General features: G+C 40.1%; 1 protein-coding gene across 1 annotated transcript in view; it reads right to left on the reverse strand.

Annotated features, from left to right (window-relative positions):
- Positions 1-437: 437 nt before the first annotated feature.
- LOC139444668 (protein DD3-3-like) overlaps positions 438-20,579 on the reverse strand; it is a 35,274-nt gene continuing 15,132 nt past the window's right edge. Inside the window, exons 4-14 of the mRNA XM_071225597.1 lie at positions 16,844-17,021; positions 15,236-15,418; positions 14,925-15,117; positions 12,928-13,091; positions 12,438-12,585; positions 11,861-11,965; positions 11,113-11,175; positions 8,907-9,187; positions 6,705-6,776; positions 5,446-5,617; positions 438-4,839 (exon numbers count right to left, since the gene is read on the reverse strand). Of these exons, the coding sequence (XP_071081698.1) occupies positions 4,632-4,839; positions 5,446-5,617; positions 6,705-6,776; positions 8,907-9,187; positions 11,113-11,175; positions 11,861-11,965; positions 12,438-12,585; positions 12,928-13,091; positions 14,925-15,117; positions 15,236-15,418; positions 16,844-17,021 (1,767 nt within the window). The 3' untranslated portion in view covers positions 438-4,631. The remainder of the gene's footprint in view (positions 4,840-5,445; positions 5,618-6,704; positions 6,777-8,906; positions 9,188-11,112; positions 11,176-11,860; positions 11,966-12,437; positions 12,586-12,927; positions 13,092-14,924; positions 15,118-15,235; positions 15,419-16,843; positions 17,022-20,579) is intronic.

The following is a 20,579-nucleotide window of genomic DNA, read 5'->3' on the forward strand; positions in this document are numbered from 1 at the left end:
CTCGAATCGATCGTATGGTACCAACTGGGTCCATGGTATCTATCAGGACACATAATACCCTGGATAACTGAGCATCTGAAACTGACTTAGTTTGTTATATCAAATACAACAAGAGTAGCCCCAACAGGCAAATCACTAGGACGATTTAAGGATGTCTGCTGATCTCCGTTCAGAGCATGTAATTTTTTTTTTTTATATCTGGTAAATTAAATTCAATGAATGTTAAAAATAACAATTTTTCCAATTAAAAAAGGAAGGGGGTCATGCGCAGTCTATTGAGCAAGACATGATTATCACATACTGTTCCAAATACGTACTATACTATGATTTTGTTTGTTGTTTAACACCGCACTCAGCAATATTCCAGCGATATGACAGCGGTGTGTAAATAATCGAGTCTGGACCAGACAATCCTGTGACTGACATCATGAGCATCAATCTGCGCAATTGGGATACTAAGACATGCATCAACCAAGTCAGCGGGCCTGACCACCCGATCCCGTTAGTCACCTCTTAAAACAAGCATTGTGTCTTTTTATGTCAAGCGTGGGTTGCCAAAGACCTATTCTAACCCACATCTTCACTGGTACACAACACCATGAAGGCATATAGGGAAATCGTTCACTGTTTTAATAGTTTTGTATTAAAGTATCATTAATAGTATATTAATCTTTCTTAGATATAAAATATCTGATGGTTAGTGCCTAATTTTTGGAGCAAGTGGATAAATACTTTCACATTTATTTCCACAATTTCTAACATGAAACTTTGTTCCATTGATGACGTCTTACAGTGCTATGGCATCACACAACGATGGTACAATGCAGATTTTAAAGAACATAGCAGCGTTTCTCATTCACTTTGTCCGTAAGCAAAACATGAACTGAAACTTTTTGACTGATGATGTGACTCATGTAAGATTCTCAGCTGTACTCCTTCATCTTAGTGATAGTTGTACTGAAAATATGTCGAAGCACTCCTGATTCACGACTGTTGAAGTTACACATTGAACACAAACCAGCAGACATCCTTGATAGGACGTCCCACTCCACAGACCTGACTAGCCCGCAACAATGCTATTTTATTGATAACAGCTCTCCTTCTTGGCACTTGCATATTAACGTAAATATTTCATTTCGTGCATTTCATGTCCTTAAGATAATCAGAAATATTTCTTTGTGAGAGCACTCTCTACACTTACATCCTTTGTAGCCTACAGCTCGGAGAGATCACATATACTACTCAAAAGAAGTTAAGGACCACGCGATTTGGATGGTCATTCACTTCTTTTTTTGTAATACATATGAAATATCTTTTATGCTATTATTATATAGTTTGTTGTAGACATCAAGGAATTGTTCCGAAATTAACCCGTTTTCATTATGCATGGTGTGAATGACTACACTGTAGTGAGTGAGTTCGGTTTAACGCCGCTCTTAAAAGTATTCCAGTTATATCGCAGCGTGTCAGCTTAATGTGGAAGGAAAGCCTGAAGTGAAGCAGGTCTTAGACGTTTACCACTTCGGTGAAACCCATGAGCAAGGGTATGGTGCTGACAAACCTAGAAACATAATCAGGGCGAATCGGGATTCGAACCCACAATCATAGGTTTCTGGCGTGACCAAGGGATACAACTCTGCACAGCGAATTGTGGCACCTTAGACGACTGAGGCACCAGTGCCCCCAACTGCAGTGTATATTTTACTCTGCATAGAGACTTGTACAACTTAAATAAGAAAAATCACAAAGCATGAGTGCCCAAGACACAAGGCGGAAACTATCATCAAAAGACATGATATTGTTTGAATCATAGCAGAAAAATATATGAATAGGTGTGACAGGTTGTAAAACACTACACTTGTGCACAGATGGTACAGAAAGTTTGTACCACACAGATACAAACATGATACACCTAATATTAAAGAAATTCAGCTCAGTTCCTTCATAATGCACATAGATGTGGACAAATTGTTCATGCCATATGCAGTCCTGCTGCATGCATGTCACAGCTATTGCACCTGCTAAACTAAACACTAACCTAAAAATCATAAAAAATCAAACATTTAAAAAACAAAATAAAAATAAAAACATCACAGTTGTTTTTTTCAATATCTTAAGTTTCAGCATCTAGTTTAGCATATACAGGATCTAGTCATAATAATGCATACATACATTACAGAGACTATGGCTAGAACTGAAACATATAATTAGCCTTTTAAAAGATCATAAGGCACTATTAATTTGTTTCAGATGAGGAAAAAATAACCCAGTTTATCTCTCTGAATTATACTTATAACCAATATCATCCACAACTTGAAATTTAGGTAACTGGTGCTCTAAGTTTTATTGATAACTGGCACACCTCGCATTATTTCTGATGATACACCTTTCATTGTTAATAGAAAGAGAGATTGACAAGTTACATGAGCCGGTTTTCTTTCATTTAATATATTCAATATTCCAGCTATATGACAGCAGTCTGTAAATAATTGAGTCTCGACCAGACAATCAAGTGATTGACATCATGAGCATCGATCCACACAACTGGGATACGATGACATGCATCAAGCAAGTCAGCGAGCCTGACCATCCAATCCCATTAGTATCCTCTTAGCATTGGTTACAGAAGACCAATTCTAACCCGGATTTTCACAGGTCACTGGTTTAAACAAAACAAACTAAATATTGCTGATTTGAGTGTTAATTCTCAAAATAATAATAAGTCGCAATATGCTGGTAATCATATATGTCTTATAATCTCACCCTTGAGTAGATCTCATGAATATTGTGTTCTAGTGAATAGCATATGTGTAAATTCTTTCAGAAGGTTTGATTCATGAAAGGGATGTTCGTACACTCTGTAAAGGGGGGCACGAAGACACTTCTTACGAGTCACAAATGAACTGGATTAGAATGATATTGTGTTGCCATGGAAATCTTGGTCATCCACCGTTTATCACACACTAAATAAAAAATACCATTTTCAATATGTTCAGGTCCTACCCCCTAATAAGACACCCATATCGTTTCAAAGCTTCAAGTGTCGTTTCAGTATGTTAACACATAGATATCTTCTCCTTATGTACTTTTCAAATTTCTTTCACTCAGTTTAACCTAGTTCAAAATAATAATGCAATTATACCACTCAACATTTGCTCAGGACAACACCTTTGATGAAATGCGACTATTTCAGTCCTTAGCAAATGTTGAGTAGCATTGATTGCAAGAAGTCCTCACTCCTGGAAACTCAGATGTGGCTGGGTGATTATAACATATAGTGTACCATACGTATATAAATACATACACATTGCAAGGATGTGGAGAATAATCTCCTAAGATAAAGACTACAATTCTGACAGCACTACTCGAACATGGTGAGAAAACATGAGGCTTACTTCACAATGAAAGTAAAATCGTGACTAAAACACTCCTCGAGATTATGTTTAGAACAGTCCCAAAACTGGTTTGCATTCAATACTTCACTTCTGAACTAGGGATATATACCCCTTCTTCAACAAGTAAATCAAAAAGCAGCCTTAATTGTTAAAAAACTCGATTTTCTGCTCAATCTAGTGGTCATGTGACAAAAAACACTAAAGAAAAAATGGCTACTGTCAAACTGAGGGAGTGACCTAGATATGGACAGGTACCCACAATGTCATATATCATGGTGACATCGTGATAAGTATACAAAGACCACGTCCCCATTATTACCCCCGGACACTGACAGAGAATGGGAGTCAAGTTGTCCATTTTGAAAGGATCGCGTGTTCTGTGTCACATGATAAGCAACAATTAGAATCGCAGAGAATATTGATGATCGGAATTTGGACAAGTATGATTTCTGATAGAAAAACAGTACTGAAAAATTACATTATGAGGGCATCTCTCAGAATTTCACATCATTACCATCATTCTAAAACACAAGCACTTTCCTGGTACTTGTACATCCTACCTTCATCCGTGTCAGAAAATCTTTGATTCTGTGATGAATCTTCTTTCTGAAAAATATTCGCAGTTGTCCAACTTATATTTCTGATTGGCAAAAGATCAGATGTTTTTTCTATTTGTGAAATAAACCCAATCTCATTAAAATCAGATCTTAGTTCTCACTACCGCTAACCAAAGATCTGAGGACATCCCATGACGGATCACGACATATGGACCTTGCGCGAACTTTGACCGACCAATGGAATGACCAATCAGAAGGCAGCTTTCTCGTGCTTTACGGCATTAATTTCAAATTGGCGACTATGCTTCGAAAAATATTTGACAAATTCTTGATTAAAAATTTGAAACCTGAACAAAAAAACATTCTGGAATGGCTAATAGATGGTCTAGATTGTAAAGATTCAGTCGTCAAACCTGTAACTATCATTCGGAATACCCCCTGTTAAAGTTTTCAAGATTGCATGATTAGAAATCACATTCCGACTGTCACTTTCATAATCTGGTAAGCGACGTACTGATTGGTCAGATGAAAGGTCGTTCTGATGTGACCCCAAATGGGATGTCTTCATATCTTTGTTTAGCAGTAGCGAGAACTGAGGTCTGATTTTAATGAGATTGGAAGTAAACCGTGACATGTGTCCAATAAAGTCTTTGATGGACGAGGATGGAAAAAGCTGCCTCTATGATACAATGATGGTCCCTTTCTGGCTCCTGTTGGTGAAGTTGTTGTTGCGGGTACACATGTAGTGGTAGGTGCCTTGTCGGAACTTCACCACAGCTCCTTCGTATGAGGCTGGAGCATTATTCAGCTGGTCCTGTAGCTTGTCTCGGCTCTCAACAGTGTAGTCTTGGTGAGCAGCTTCGGAACAATCAACCGTCTTGATACACCTGGAGGACACACGAAGACACATGGTCATCTTAGTTAACAGCTGAAAGCCTATGTAATTGGCGTTTTTTTATGCTCTCTGTGCAGTGTTCTATCTGCCTAACAACATGCTTTAACTAATGAAGTCCACCACCGATTCATCATGCAATACCCACCCCGCAATGATGACCAACCATTAACTGAATCCATGCCCCAGTGTTTTAAAACTACTTATCATGTTACACACTAATGTTTGTTTGTTTGTTGTTTAACTCCACACTCAGCAATATTCCAGCTATATGACAGTGGTCTGTAAATAATCAAGTCTGGACCAGACAACCCAGTGATCAACATCATGAGCATCAATCTATGCAATTCGGATGCGATGACAAGCTGTATTCAATATTGAATGAAAGGAATGAGCAACATTTGCCTCTTTGATCTTCAGGAGAGATCTGGTGCAGACAGACCAAGGATTACACTCAGGATTAATCTGGGATTCAAACCAGCAATTAAAGAATGCTACTGACCAAAGGACCAAGAGTCAAGTCTGCACCTTAGTCTACTGGGCCACCTGTGTCCCCAAGTAAGAGTAAGAGCCAAGGAGAAGAGAAGAAGAGGAGAGTTACCTGTAGTATCCGGCGGAGGCCATATTGACGGCCAGGTTCTTGGATGACACTGATGTCTTCCCGTGGTAGATCCACTTGATCTCTGCACCGGACCACATGGTGGTCTTCTCAAAGGGGATAGGGTAGTTATCATTTCTGTCAAAGATCTCCACCAAGTTGTTCCTGTCTGTGGCTGAAACAGAAACAAGCAGCAGTGAGAGGATGTGTATGGAGAGTGAGTGAGCTGGGTTTGACGCCGCTTTGAACAGTATTCCAGTTATATCACAGCATGTCAGCTTGATGTGGAAGGAAAGCCCAAAGTGATGCAGGTCTTAGACTTTTACCACTTTGGTGAAATCCATGAGATGGGTATGGTGCTAACAAATCCAGGAACATCATCAGGGCAAATCTTGGGTTCAAACCCACGATGATCGGTTCCTGGCATGTCTAAGGGAGGTAACAAGGTGAATCGAGGCACCTCAGATGACTGGGCCATCTGTGCTCCTGAGTAACAGAGTGAATGTTACTGCTGATAACATGGAAAAGAGTCTGGCTCATCCAAACCAGTAGAGAAGATTAATTGTGTAATTGTGTCTTTGTTTCTGCAAGTCTTCAAAGTTTTTGGTTTTCACAGTTTAAATGGAAATATTTCAATTTTTAAAAATTTAATTTTTTGTGAGCCTAAATCAATGTGGCTACTTAAAATTTGAAATGGCACCTAGAAAAATTACTGCTAGGAGTGCTGTTGGCCCCTTTTCACAAAAGGATCATAGCACTATGACTATCATAACTTCCATAGTCAAACATAAGCCTACGACAGTCGTAGGAGTTAACTCCCTTAGTCTAACAGAGTTACGATAGTCGTAGCCCCAACATTGCCCTGACTGCCTATGTATGGAGTCTCTATTGTATTCTGATGTACATTTCGTGTGAAGTAAGTGGAACAATTGGTTTTGGTAAAGGGTTCTTGCGAATGTTTCTTAATGGCTTGAGATGGCTCAGTCCATTTTTACTATAAGATTTATCTTCATATATTGTATCTTGAGAATTGCGCTGTAAGAAGGTTGAATAAATGTACAGACTCTCACAATATACGCTGTGTTGGATCACACAAACAGGATTTGTGCGTAATTTCTTCAAATGCGGCCATGAGCGATTGTTGTTCGCATTATCAACAACTGTATTGAGCTTAGTAACTTCCATAAGCTTAAATTTGCTTCAAGAAAAGAGCAGTTTACAATTTAGACCATGAGGCAATCAAGTAGAACAGGACTGCATACCTGTCTTTCCCTCGCCATCGTCACCTGTCTGTCCATCGCCACCATTTGGTCCATTTTTATGAGTGTTGGATCCTGAAAGGATGATATTAAAATCATATTTCATTGAGCATATCAACAGTTGAAATACCAATAGTGTTTTCTGCTGCCACAGTCATACAATATCGTGCACCATTAGTCATCTTCATGTACAGGTCAATTACCAGCTGGGGTGAGTGAGTGAGTTGAGTAGGAGGAAAGCCGGAAGTGATGCGGTCGAAGCTGCTACAATCTCATTACAAACAGATCTTACTGCTACACAAAGATCTGAGGACATCCCACTGCATGTCACGAGAGAAAGACCCATGATCTGATCAATCAGAGCGTTGCTTCTGCGACGGAAAGTTTGAATATGTTTTCTCATTATGCAACCTTGAAAAGGTTAACACAGGGCATTCTGAGTGAGTGAGTGAGTTGGGTTTAACGCCGCTTTTAACATTAATCCAGTTATATCACGGTGTGTCAGCTTAATGTGGGAGGAAAGCCCGAAGTGATGCAGGTCTTAGACGTTTACCACTTCGGTGAATCCCATGAGCACGGGTATGGTGCTGACAAACCTAAAAACATAATCGGGGCGAACTTGGATTCGAACCCACAATCATAGGATTCTGGAGTGCCCAAGGGACGCAACTCTGCACAGTGAATCGCAGCGCTTTAGACGACTGGGCCACCCGTGCCCCCCAGTGCATTCTGAACAATAACCCTAATCTATATCTATCTAAATATAAGCATATATTCCACAAAAATACCTGCGTTTACCAAATTTGTATGCATGTAAATCTCTGTTGAATTCTAATGATGGAAAAACAATTCTTAGGTTAGCACTTTTTGTTCATCATGCACTTTCTCGGCGCAAGAATCTTATAGTATCGTAAAATCACTTCGTAAAATATTTGTGTACACCCACTTTGTAACATTGTCTGCACATATGTATTGTATGCAGCACATCCCTATGTTGTACTCACGGATATTATCTATTTGTACTCTTGTTTTGTATATGGGCCAGAGGCCTTAGTACAATAAAACCTCTTGATCTTGAACCGAGCCAATCTCGGACATCCCATTCAAGTTACATCAGACCGATCTGGCGCGAACTTTGACCGACCAATGGAATGACCAATCAGAAGGCAGCTTTCTCGTGCTTTACGGCACTAATTTCAAATTGGCGACTTTGCTTCGAAACATATTTTGACAAATACCGATTAAAAATTTGAAACCCTAACAAAAACCATTCTGGAATGGCTAATAGTTGGTCTAGATTGTAAGGAATCAGTCGTTAAACCCGTAACTATCGTTCGGGATATACCCCATGTTAAAGTTTTCGAGGTTGTATGATAAGAAATCACATTCCAACTGTCACTTTCATAATCTGGTAAGCAACACTGATTGGTCGGATAAAAGGTCGGTCTGACGTGACCCCTAATGGGATGTCTTCAGATCTTTGTTTAGCGGTAGCGAGAACTAAGGTCTGATTTTAATGAGATTTTAATGGAACCGAGCAGGCTTGATTCAAGTCGTTGAACTCATTTCATTTGTTCCTATCCCAATGACACATATCAGTCTAGCAATTAATCATGTCAATATTACACCCATGTTACAGAGAGTTACAGGGATTTATCCATGATTCCAAACTAAGTGACCCTTGGTAGGTAATTTTGAAACAAATTGTATTTTGATCAGATTGGTCAGTGTTACACAACTCACATGTAAGCCATAACATTAGTCATTACTATATAGTTATTACTATTTAACTCCAATTTGGGAATATTTACTGACATTTGCTACAGATTTGGGGCTAAATATTGGCCTTTGAGCCAGTCTAGATAAATCCCTTCAGACTGTAGTCTCCCTTTAAGACCCCAGGGCAATCGGACTCAAACCATCTGAATATTTACTGACATTTGCTACAGATTTGGGGCTAAATATTGGCCTTTGAGCCAGTCTAGATAAATCCCTTCAGACTGTAGTCTCCCTTTAAGACCCCAGGGCAATCGGACTCAAACCATCTGACCAGATGTACCTCATGTAAATCATTACTGCGCTTCCATTGTTCCATTGGCTATCTAATCATATCGACAAAAGTGGATATTGAAGACTTGACTCAAAATTCCCAGGACCACTAAGAACCCGAAAGTAGTCCCACTTTACGGTTACTATGGTTACTACCTGTCCACTGTATGTGTACGAGCTCTCCTGTCTTCACATGGAGGTTGTTGGGCACAAAGTCGTACTCCACCGCTGGGTACACCTGCACAATGTTACCACGCTTGCCGCGCACGTTCAGGTTGTGTATGATGTCGTTCTGCATCCCTGCTGGCCGGGTTCGGAGGAGGAACACGTGACTTCGGTCCTGGAAGATCCGGCCGTACTGGTTGGTGTTGATGTTCAGTCGCAGTGAGGAGCGACCAACACCGATATCTACGTAGGGATTTCCTTTAATTGGCGACCTTAAAGTAGAGGAGAAAAGTGCAGGTGGACATGGACAAACAGAACATCTGGTTATGGAAATTCATGTTCGAACTCGAACCCACAGGCTCTGTTCTGATGTTTGTTGGTTGCTTAACACAGCACTCAGAAATATTGCAGGTATCTGATGGTGTTCTGTAAATATTATGCATGCGCATGGTTTTAATACTTGTCAGGACTAGTGCCTGTCTTATAGTGCTTGCCAACTGAGATACCACGCTGCAGTTTAACATGAATACCCCAGAAAGACACAGTCTACTGACTTCAAGCCAGTCAGTTCCTGTTTTATCCCCTTAATGCTGATCACAAGGCAGGGTAACAAGTATAATACTTTAACGTCTTTTGGTATGGCGCAACCAGGAAAGCCATAGGCGGATCCAGAGGGGAGGTCCAGGGGGTCCGGACCCCCCCTTTTGGGGGGCCAAATGCAGTATGTTGTAGGAAGTAAAATTGACTGAGTGAGGATTTGGATATTTTGGACCCCTCCCTCTTAACATCCACCCTTGGATGAAACCACCAATCTTTTGTTGTCTGGGCAGATGCACTATCCAGTAGATCACAAAGGCAGTCCCAACACATCAGAAAAACACATCAATAGACATACACAGAAGATACAACACAAAACCTCATCTACATCAGATGAAAAACAACAAAACAAGTCTGGGGTGGGATCAGTCTCCAGCAGCAAACGCCTGTACTGGGGCTAGGACAGGTAACTCGGGTCCTGAGTAGGACCCGGGTACCCACAGGACTACCCGGACCCGTGGTTAGTCACGTGATATAATGTTTAATGACAAAAACTCACTATAGCTCAGTGGTTACACTACTGGTCACTAATGTTCGCATTTCTTTCTGATGATGCACACATTCCTTTTCACTTGTATATGTTTGAGTGAAGATAAAGCTTTAGTGTACCCATGATCTGATTGTTTGATGCATGTGTTTAAATACTTTTGTCCAGGGCTGCGGTAAAACAATTCCCAATCAAACATTCTATTCCCAACTCTTGAGACCTGCAGCGGGTACCTGGGTAGGGTCGGGCAATAGGGGGTCGGGTACCCGGGTAGTAAATTTGGACTCGTCCCAGCCCTAGCCCTAGCCCTAGCCTGTACAACGCAATAATAGATCTTGTCAGGCTCGGTGACTTGGTTGATTGCATGCACATCATCTTACCCTTGCATGGATCGTTGGTCACATTATCAATCACTGGTTTGTCTGGTCCAGATTTGACTACCATATTTTCTTGAGTATAGTGTACACTTTTTTTTTAAAAAACTCAGCTGTGTAGAAGGGGGTGCGCATTATACATGAATTATGAGTTTGGATGTTTTTTTCCCCTATGGAAAGACATTACCGTGAGCACGAAACACCCGAAATACCATGTCAACAAATCCCTACTGAAGTACGTAAAATAATCATGTAATTACACTGTCTGGCTATAAAAAGTTTTCTTTGTATATCTGGACTTATGTTTGTAACTTATTTCATTAATTTTATTCAAAATTCTTTTTAATATTGTTTTTATTAATTTCGGCGAAATCGTGTGTGAAGCGATCGAAAGATCGCGCAACTCATCGTTATTAACAGCAACATATAGTCATCAAAAGCTTTTAGCAACATTGCTGCAATATCGTGTGGAACTGAACCAATGCTGTCTTTGTGACAAGCAGGTGCAAGTAGCACTATGATGACTATTGCACTGTCACAAGCATCAAACAATATTTATCATTGTTAATGATTCCAAGATTACTAGCCTATTTCCCTGTCAACTGATTATGGATAGCTGAAAGTGAAGAGGACTTCTGTTGAAAATCTATAGATTTTATAGCATGATGACAACTAAAATACAGGATTTATGGCACTGACGAAATAGAGGTTAACGTAGTTGCAGGAATGATGTACTTACATATTTCCGTTGTAATTGGAGTCTGTGTGATACGGATCATAATCATCGGTAGAAATGTTGTACCTGGAAACACACAACATATTTATACATCACCTATCACAGCGATAGAGACCCAGCCTCTCTCCATGTACAAACTGTGAACTCCGACCTTGGAGTCAACAGGGTTTTTTTTAATTTCAATATTCAATCAAAAATCTTCATGAGTGAATATGGTTTTACTGCTTTTTATTCCTGGAAGATATCTGCATATCATGCATTGTACCCATGTCTTTGGTATGACGAGCAAATGCTTTAACTACAGGACTACCTCACATCCGACCCGTGAAGATCCGGGGTAGAAAAGGTCTTAAGCAACCCATGCTTGCCGTATAAGGTGACTATGCTTGTCGTAAGAGGCTACAAACGGGATCGGGTGGTCCGGTTCACTGACTTGGTTGATGCATGTCATCGGTCCCAATTGCGTGGATCGATGCTCATAATGTCAATCACTGGATTGTCTGGTCCAGACTCGATTATTTACAGACCGCCATCATATAGCTGGAATATTGCTGAGTGCGGTGTTAAACAACAAACAATAAAACAAACAAAACTACCTCACATCCCCTTATCTTGTAAAGAAGGGATGCTTCACTGATGAAGGTGACAGCTGAGAAGCAAGACATGCTATTTTTTTCTCAAACTTTGCAGTGAGACAAATAAAAGTAAACTATATTCATTGTTATTCTCACAACACCTCACGATTCCCTACCTGATTCTGAACACACAACGTTTTGTTTTGCCTGAGGGGAAGTGCGGCAGCACCCACGTGTAGTTCAGCGGCTCTCCGTCAACACCGTTACCAAGGTGATTAGACCTGAAAATAAGCATCATTTACTATTGTCGCTATTATACTTCCTTAATAATACAGTTAACATTCCACAGAGGAGCTCTTTATAAATACTTACCAGTTTGTAAAGTAGGTGTCAATTCTAGATGCACCAAATAAATACAAGTTCTGAAACCGTCCAATGAGCTTGTCAAGTGCCTTTGAGGCAATTTTTATTTTATTTCATATTTCAAAATACTAGATGCAAACATGCACATCATCATCATCATTATCATCATCATCATCATGTTGGACTCACATCATCATCATCATTATCATCATCATCATGTTGGACACATCATCATCATCATTATCATCATCATCATCATCATGTTGGACTCACATTATCATTATCATCATCATTTTGGACTCACATCATCATCATCATTATCATCATGTTGGACTCACATCATCATCATCATCATCATCATCATCATCATCATCATCATGTTGGACTCACCTGGACCAAGGGGCTTCTGAACAATCAGGACGACTGAGCTGAACGAGGCACTGCTTCGCTGTGACCTGCTGGGCGTCGTATGGCACCGCCCAGATGTACGTCAGTCCCGCTGACCGAGCATTCCGACACGCAGACTCACTTGTGAATTCTGGTAAGAATAGCATAACTAACTGTGATGTCAAAACTGTGAATTGACATTTCTGAAATAATTTTCTACATCTGAGTCTGAGCATGTCTGAACATCCTGAAGGTATGCGTGTATAGTCAGAAAGATAGTAACTTGTAGGTAACCATGGAGTTGTTGTAGTGACATTTTCTCACTAAACCATATATCACCGACTAACCACGGGTCCAGGTAGTCCTGTGGGTACACGGTTCCATGTCAGTACCCACCCGACCCAAACCCGAGTTACCCATCCCAGCCCTAGTCTAGACATAGACCCGAAACAGACTCCAGATTCTGGGCATCCCCTCTATGTCATCAACTCACGCGGGGCCTTTTCCAGGTAGTTGTGTAGCTCCACCCACTGTCCAGCATTAGCAACACAGTCGGCCTGATTGTTCCAGCGAGAGAAGTGCCGCCTCGTGTTGTCTGGGTACATCTCCACACACTCCGACTTGGGCTGCACGTTGAAGCTGTGACTCTGGTAGTAGCTGGAACAAAGCATCAACAGAACTGACACTTGCCGGAGTCTTCAGAGGACAGATCAACTGCACGTAGGTTTTGCCTTCAAGGGTCATCATAAAGTTCCTATTTTCAAATACTTTGAACAAAAATGTATCTTTTAGAAGAGATTTGTTACTTCAAGTAGAATTTGTCAACTCATTGTACTTTTAAATGAAAAAAATTCAAAGTACAGATTGGGTAAGCTAATAGGGGAAGGGAGGTAACTCTTTTGCTTCCGAACAGGCAAAGTAAAAACAAGAGTCATCAAAAGACGTCAAATCCACCCCTGCCCTACAATAGCAAAAGGAACCACAACAGCCTCTGGTTAATACATGTACCAAGTTAGGATGAAACATCTTTCACTTTGAAATACAGACAGACGGATGGATAGACAGACAGACCAGATGATGACTACATCCCCCGATGTCATATGCCAGAGAGATAAAAAGGTCATAGATGGCCCTAACTGCCTCATAAACAATACTATCGGTAGTACTTTTTTCCTCCATATTTTTATTTCCTAATTTCTCAAATACGTACTAAAATACCCAAGTTACTCCTATTAAATATGACACTATCTGTCATTGTGTATCTGGACTTACTTTTGTATCCATTATATTACTTTTCTTCATGATTTCATTCAATATCGTTTACATTAATTTCGGCGAAATCGTGTATGATATGATCGGCAAATCCCATGAACTCGCCTTGAGTGAGTGAGTGAGTATTGTTTTACGCCACTTTTAGCAATATTCCAGCAATATCACGGCGGGGGTCACCAGAAATGGGCTTCACACATTGTACCCATGTCTGGAATCGGACCCGGGTCTTCGGGATGACGAGAACTCGCCTTGAAACGAACATTAGTCGTTATAGAGATACAAAGTCTTCAGTCTTCATATCAATTCTTATGAAATTGCTTGTCAGTTAAGAAATTGGCCATGACATTAAGTATTTTTCAGACTAAATCACCCATAGATCCCGGAGAAAATGTGACTGCTATTTCCAGCTTCTTTACAAGACAAATACACATGTAATCTTAATCTCTGCATATGAAACATTGTCCAGCATACAGTACAAAAATACCACTGAATTTGTAAATCATGCCTAGTGATGCAGACAAACTGCTATTGCCGCCATGACCATAACATATTAACACAGGATGCCCAGTACATCAGTACGCATTTAAAGGGAAGTAACTGCACACTATATAGGATCCTGTTGTTTTTCAGTATTGTAGCATGTCACTGCGGGGGGTAGTGTGTGTGAGACGCGGAATAATTAAGGATTTTTTTTTTCTTGATTTTTTTTTTGGGGGGGGGGGGGGGAATGGAAATATAAACGAAACGTGCAGCCTTTGTGATGATGCGGCCATTCCTGAGAATAATATTGTTACCAATAATATTGTTTTTAGCCTTAGATAAAACACAACTAACGTATTCGACGTAATAAGCGACCAGGGCGCTCTCAAAATTAGAAATAGGGGGCTCTTATTAGAATATTATTTTCGTGAAAAAAACAGAGTGAAAAGATCAATTTCATGGTTTATGCTGACAGCCTGAAATGTTTATATACGACAGATATATTTTTCCAGAATTTATTTGCCCATAATTAAGGGTGCATATAACACACGAGTGCGTATTATACGCAAATAAATAAGTCTTGTGTACATTGATCAATCGGAAGGGGTGCTAATTGGGTTTGTTCACTAGCCAATATATTAGCAAATATCGACGTGGGTGCTTATTAGAGCTGGGCGCTTATTACGTCGAATAAGGTACTTAACAGAAGAGCTATAACTAGCACCAAATCCCACAAACCTGCACATGGAAGCGTTCTCCGCCAGGACAGCAATATCCTTCCAGGGTGTTGGATGCCAGTAGGGGAAATGATCTCTTTCCTCAGGACACTCGTAACCATAGCGATTTCCCTGAGGGTTCTGGCGGGTGTAGGCGGCACTGCTGTAGCCAAGGCCATTGTTGGTCTTCAGTTTCTGGTCAGCATTGAACAGCCCTGGACCATGAGAAATTACAGTACAGTTTTGACTACATTAAGAAGTCTATCTCACGGAGTGAAGATTGAAGGTAGAATATCCCCTAACATTTTTTACAATAGTGACGATCGCACTCACCCTTGTTCCGTTCCCGAAGATAACACTTGTCATACCAGGCCCAGGATTCATGGAGTCCGCGGTCAGACTTGACGTTGTCATCCTTCCTGGTCTGGGCATCGGACTTGGACTCGGTCAGACTGTCAGGCTTCTTGTAGTCCTGAGTCTTCGTAGAAACACCATTCCTCAGTGTGTCTGCAGTACCTGCAGGATACAGTTGCCATGGTAACAGACATACATGGTTTATTTGGAATCTGTATTCGAAATTTGGTAAAAGGTCAAGGAATCCTTGTCATAACCATAATATTTGAATTCAAAAGTTCTGGGGATCCCTGTTTTTAAATATTCTACCAGGAAACCTCTAGTAGCCATGGTAAACCAGGACTTGGTCAACTCGTAACGCTGTGAATGGTCATTTCATATGATCAGATGATAGGATCGGATTTGGGCTAAACACTCCTTTTCAGAAATGGCAAAAGATTTGAGATTGCTGATTCAAGTAAGGTGAGGAGGGTGAGATGAAATGGGGTTTAACATCACTTTGAAGATGACTGCACTTATTTAGCAACGTGCATGCACATGTATGTGTGTTTGTGTGGGTGGCTGCTTGTACTAGTCCGGGCTAATGCAGTTTTCAAAGTGCTAGCTCACTGAGATACCAGACCCGTGAAGATTCTGGGGTAGAATAGGTCTTCAGCAACCCATGCTTGCCATAAAAGGTGACTTTGCTTGTCGTAAAAGGCGACTAACGGGATCGGGTGGTTGGGCTCGCTGACTTTGTTGATGCATGTCATCGGTCCCAATTGCGTGGATCGATGCTCATGATATTAATCACTGGATTGTCTGGTCCAGACTCGATTATTTACAGACCGCCCTCTTATAGCTGGAATATTGCTGAGTGTGGTGTTAAACAACACACCAACACACCAACCAACCAACCACTGAGATACCATGCCACAGTTTAACATAGATACCCCACTCAGACACAGTATACTGACTCGAGTCGACCAGTCCTTGTTTATCCCTTCAGTGCCTCGTGCCAGGCAGGGTAACAACAAATACCATCTCTTAAAGTCTTTTGGCATAACGTGGCCGGGGATCGAACAATCAACCTCCCGTTCCTTCCACCAGAATACAGTTCAAGTAACAGCTACAAGTTCTTTCCTTGGTTCAGGGAGAAACACAATGATGGATTCTTTCCTGTTGTGATCAGTGCGTAGGCCATTATAACAATATTTTTATACCTTGTACCTGTGAAGTTACGAGTTAGAATAAGTCTTCAGCAACCCATGCTTGTCATAAAACTAAAAGACAATTACCCTTGTAAGAGGGAACTAACGGGATCGGGTGGTCAGGCTTCCTGTTTTGGTTGATGCATGTCATCGTATCCCACATGTGTGGATCAATGCTCATGATGTCAATCACTGGATTGTCTTGTCCAGATTTGATTATTTACAGACCGCCGTCAAATAGCTGGAATATTGCTAAGTGCGACATGAACAACAAACAAACAAACTTCAAATTCACTTCTGTATCCATGAAGGGAATTGAACCCAGTCTTCTGCAAGTTCAGTGAGACAAGTGACCACTCTAACCACAAGGCTACCCCCTGCCCTAGCAACCCTGTACCTGTGGGTGAGTCGACGTCGTCCTGACATAGGTACTGGAGTATCAGGGCACAGTTCTGTTTCTGGGGACTGTTGTCTTCATTCCCTCCACACCCATGCTGATTGGTCCATTCCAGCACAAGCCTACTTTCCCCAGCGCCATTCTGTAACGTCTTCACAGGGCCACTTTGAAAATATTTCTGAAAAACAAAGGAGGACATTTAATTTCAAGAGCTAGTGAGTTGATTTTACCCTGCTTTTAGCACTATTCCAGCAATATCGCAGAGGGGTACACCAGAAATGGGCTTCACACATTGTAACCATGTTGGGAATTGAACCAGGGGCTTCAGCGTGATGAGAGAACGCTTTAACCACTAGGCTACCCGACTGCCCTTAAACTTCAAGATGAGGACACATTAAAATATTGAATTATACATATTTCAAGAACTTCACATACACCACCATTATGCAGTAGAAGTGATGTATGGATGAATGAAGCTCGCTATTTTTCATAACTTTAAAAATGACCTAAAACATCCTTGAAAAATATTTCGGCAGAATAATGTTTTTCAGGGATTTATCAAGACATGCAGAGAGACAGATATTCGGCCCCAACTATGCAACAATTGTCATTAAAAATTCCAAGTTCAGAATTAAATTTTTCTAAATTCATGTATATATAACTAAGTACTAATTTCATAGTTTTTATTCTCTCTACTTTAGTTGTACTCTTTCTACCTTGAGTTTTACTCCTTCTTCCTTGAGTTTTATTCTCTCTACCTTGAGTTGTACTCTTTCTATCTTGAGTTTTACTCCTTCCTCCTGGAGTTTTATTCTCTCTACCTTGAGTTTGACTCCTTCTACCTTGAGTTTGACTCTTTCTACCTTGAGTTTGACTCTTTTGACTCTTTCTACCTTGAGTTTGACTCCTTCTACCTTGAGTTTGACTCTTTCTACCTTGAGTTTGACTCCTTCTACCTTGAGTTTGACTCTTTCTACCTTGAGTTTTATTCTCTCTACCTTCAGTTGTACTCTTTCTACCTTGAGCTTTACTCCTTCTACCTTGAGTTTGATTCTTTCTACCTTGAGTTTGACTCCTTCTACCTTGAGTTTGACTCTTTTGACTCTTTCTACCTTGAGTTTGACTCCTTCTACCTTGAGTTTGACTCCTTCTACCTTGAGTTTGACTCTTTCTACCTTGAGCTTTACTCCTTCTACCTTGAATTTGACTCCTTCTACCTTGAGTTTGACTCCTTCTACCTTGAGTTTGACTCTTTCTACCTTGAGCTTTACTCCTTCTACCTTGAGTTTGACTCCTTCTACCTTGAGTTTGACTCCTTCTACCTTGAGTTTGACTCTTTCTACCTTGAGCTTTACTCCTTCTACCTTGAGTTTTATTCTCTCTACCTTCAGTTGTACTCTTTCTACCTTGAGTTTTACTCCTTCTACCTTGAGTTTGATTCTTTCTACCTTGAGTTTTACTCTTTCTACCAAGGGTTTTACTCCTTCTACCATGAATTTTACTTTCTACCCTGAATGTCACTATCTACCTGTGTTTATTTTCAACCTGAGTTTTACTCCTTCTACCTTGAATGTTACTTTCTACCAGAGTTTTACTTTCAACCTGAGTTTTACTCCTTCTACCTTGAGTTTGACTCTTTCTACCTTGAGTTTTATTCTCTCTACCTTCAGTTGTACTCTTTCTACCTTGAGCTTTATTCCTTCTACCTTGAGTTTGGTTCTTTCTACCTTGAGTTTGATTCTTTCTACCTTGAGTTTTACTCTTTCTACCAAGGGTTTTACTCCTTCTACCATGAATTTTACTTTCTACCCTGAATGTCACTATCTACCTGTGTTTATTTTCAACCTGAGTTTTACTCCTTCTACCTTGAATTTTACTTTTTAACTTGAGTTTTACTTTCTACCTTTCTACGTTTTACTCTCAAACATGGGCACAATGTGTGAAGCCGGTTTCTAGTGTCCCCTGTTATGATATTACTGGAATATTTCTAAAAGTGTATACTAATAAGGACACTCACTCACTCTACCAGGTGAATCCTGAAACAGGGGAGAAGAGACAGCTCTCAACTCTAATCTATTTATGAATTTCTTTAATGAATTGGCCATCTCATTAAATTGCTGATGTGTTTAACTCCTATACGACACCTCTCTGCATGTATATTGAATTGGCCATCTCATTAAATTGCTGATGTGTTTAACTCCTATACGACACCTCTCTCATGACTTTGTAGAAATAACTGGTATTTCACTCAAAACAGAATCAATAAATAGGAAGAGGTTTCAAATGCTTCGTTTTATATTATTGCATTGAAAACAAAGTCAGATGTTTTATAAAGGGACCAAGTAATTAAGTCAAGAATGCAAGCAAAATTCCACCCCAGAGTAGTCAGTCCCAGCTAATTAGCCAACACAAACATTTAAACCAAAACTGTGAGAGGTCTGAAAGCAAAGGTTTACAGATGTGAGACAATGCACGATTGTAACAGCTCCATATACATGCTAAAATAGTGGATTATTCTTTTACACCTTCCAACAAACTACAAATTACAAACCTCAAAGCAAATAGTTTTTGGCCAATCAGCTCAGGAACTGTTAGTTATTGTGTAAAAACTATCAATATCATAACCACAAAAACCTTGACTAAGCATGTGCTGAGATGTATCAATTTTTGCTTTATGCTACATCTTTAAAAAAATAACTACCGTAATAAGCGCCCCGTTCTAATAAGCGCCCATGGCAATATTTGCTAATATATTGGCTTGTGAGCACCCCTTCCGATTGATCAATGTACACAAGACTTATTTATTTGCGTATAATACGCACACGTGTGTTATATGCACCCTTAATTATGGGCAATTAAATTCGGGAAAAATATATGTTGTACATAAACATTTCAGGCTGTTAGCATAAACCACAAAATTTATCTTTCAACTCTGTTTTTTTCACCAAAATAATATTCTAATAAGAACCCCCAATTTCTAAATTTGAGAGCGCCATGGGCACTTATTACGGCAAATACGGTAAATTTTCAGAAAAAGCTGGAATTTCTTTTTAACAAAAAATTGGTTACTATATATACTGGATGTCCTGAGAAAAAAAGAGTCTGCTTCTCTTTTAAGCGAGAAAGAAGCAGTGACTAGAAAAAATTCTGTCTCTAACAAAAATCCCCCCCCCAATATTGTCATGAACTTTTGGTTGGCTTTTGAAACATCTCCTCTAAGAAACACTACCTTGTTAGGATTTATTCAAACTTTGAAGCCAGACTTTGCAACAAGCTCTCATACAACGAGCAGTCTTAACCTTCATACATCAATAAAAAATCTGCAAGGTAACTAACCAACATTTCTCTCCTAACATTTGGAGCGACGTGAGGCAGGACAAAGGTAGGATGTGATATGTCCTCTGATATTGTGCAAACATGGCCTGACCACACATACTCCTGCATAATGAGGTTGTAGCACCAGGGTGTGACCAGGACAATACATGGGACTTAACATTACTGGCATTCTGTGTCGGCCAGACAGGGAGGGATCCCGCAGGTCAACCCAGACACACTGTATCAACTGCAGCATCCTGGACTGACTGAACATTACCTCTTTCTATCTTCAGTTTACCTCTTTCTATCTTCAGTTTACTTCTTTCTATCTTCAGTTTACCTCTTTCTATCTTCAGTTTACTTCTTTCTATCTTCAGTTTACCTCTTTCTATCTTCAGTTTACCTTTCTATCTTCAGTTTA

This window comes from Haliotis cracherodii, unplaced genomic scaffold (assembly GCF_022045235.1).
Source record: "Haliotis cracherodii isolate W230 unplaced genomic scaffold, xgHalCrac1.p SCAF_6, whole genome shotgun sequence".
NCBI classification, from domain to species: Eukaryota; Metazoa; Mollusca; class Gastropoda; order Lepetellida; family Haliotidae; genus Haliotis; species Haliotis cracherodii.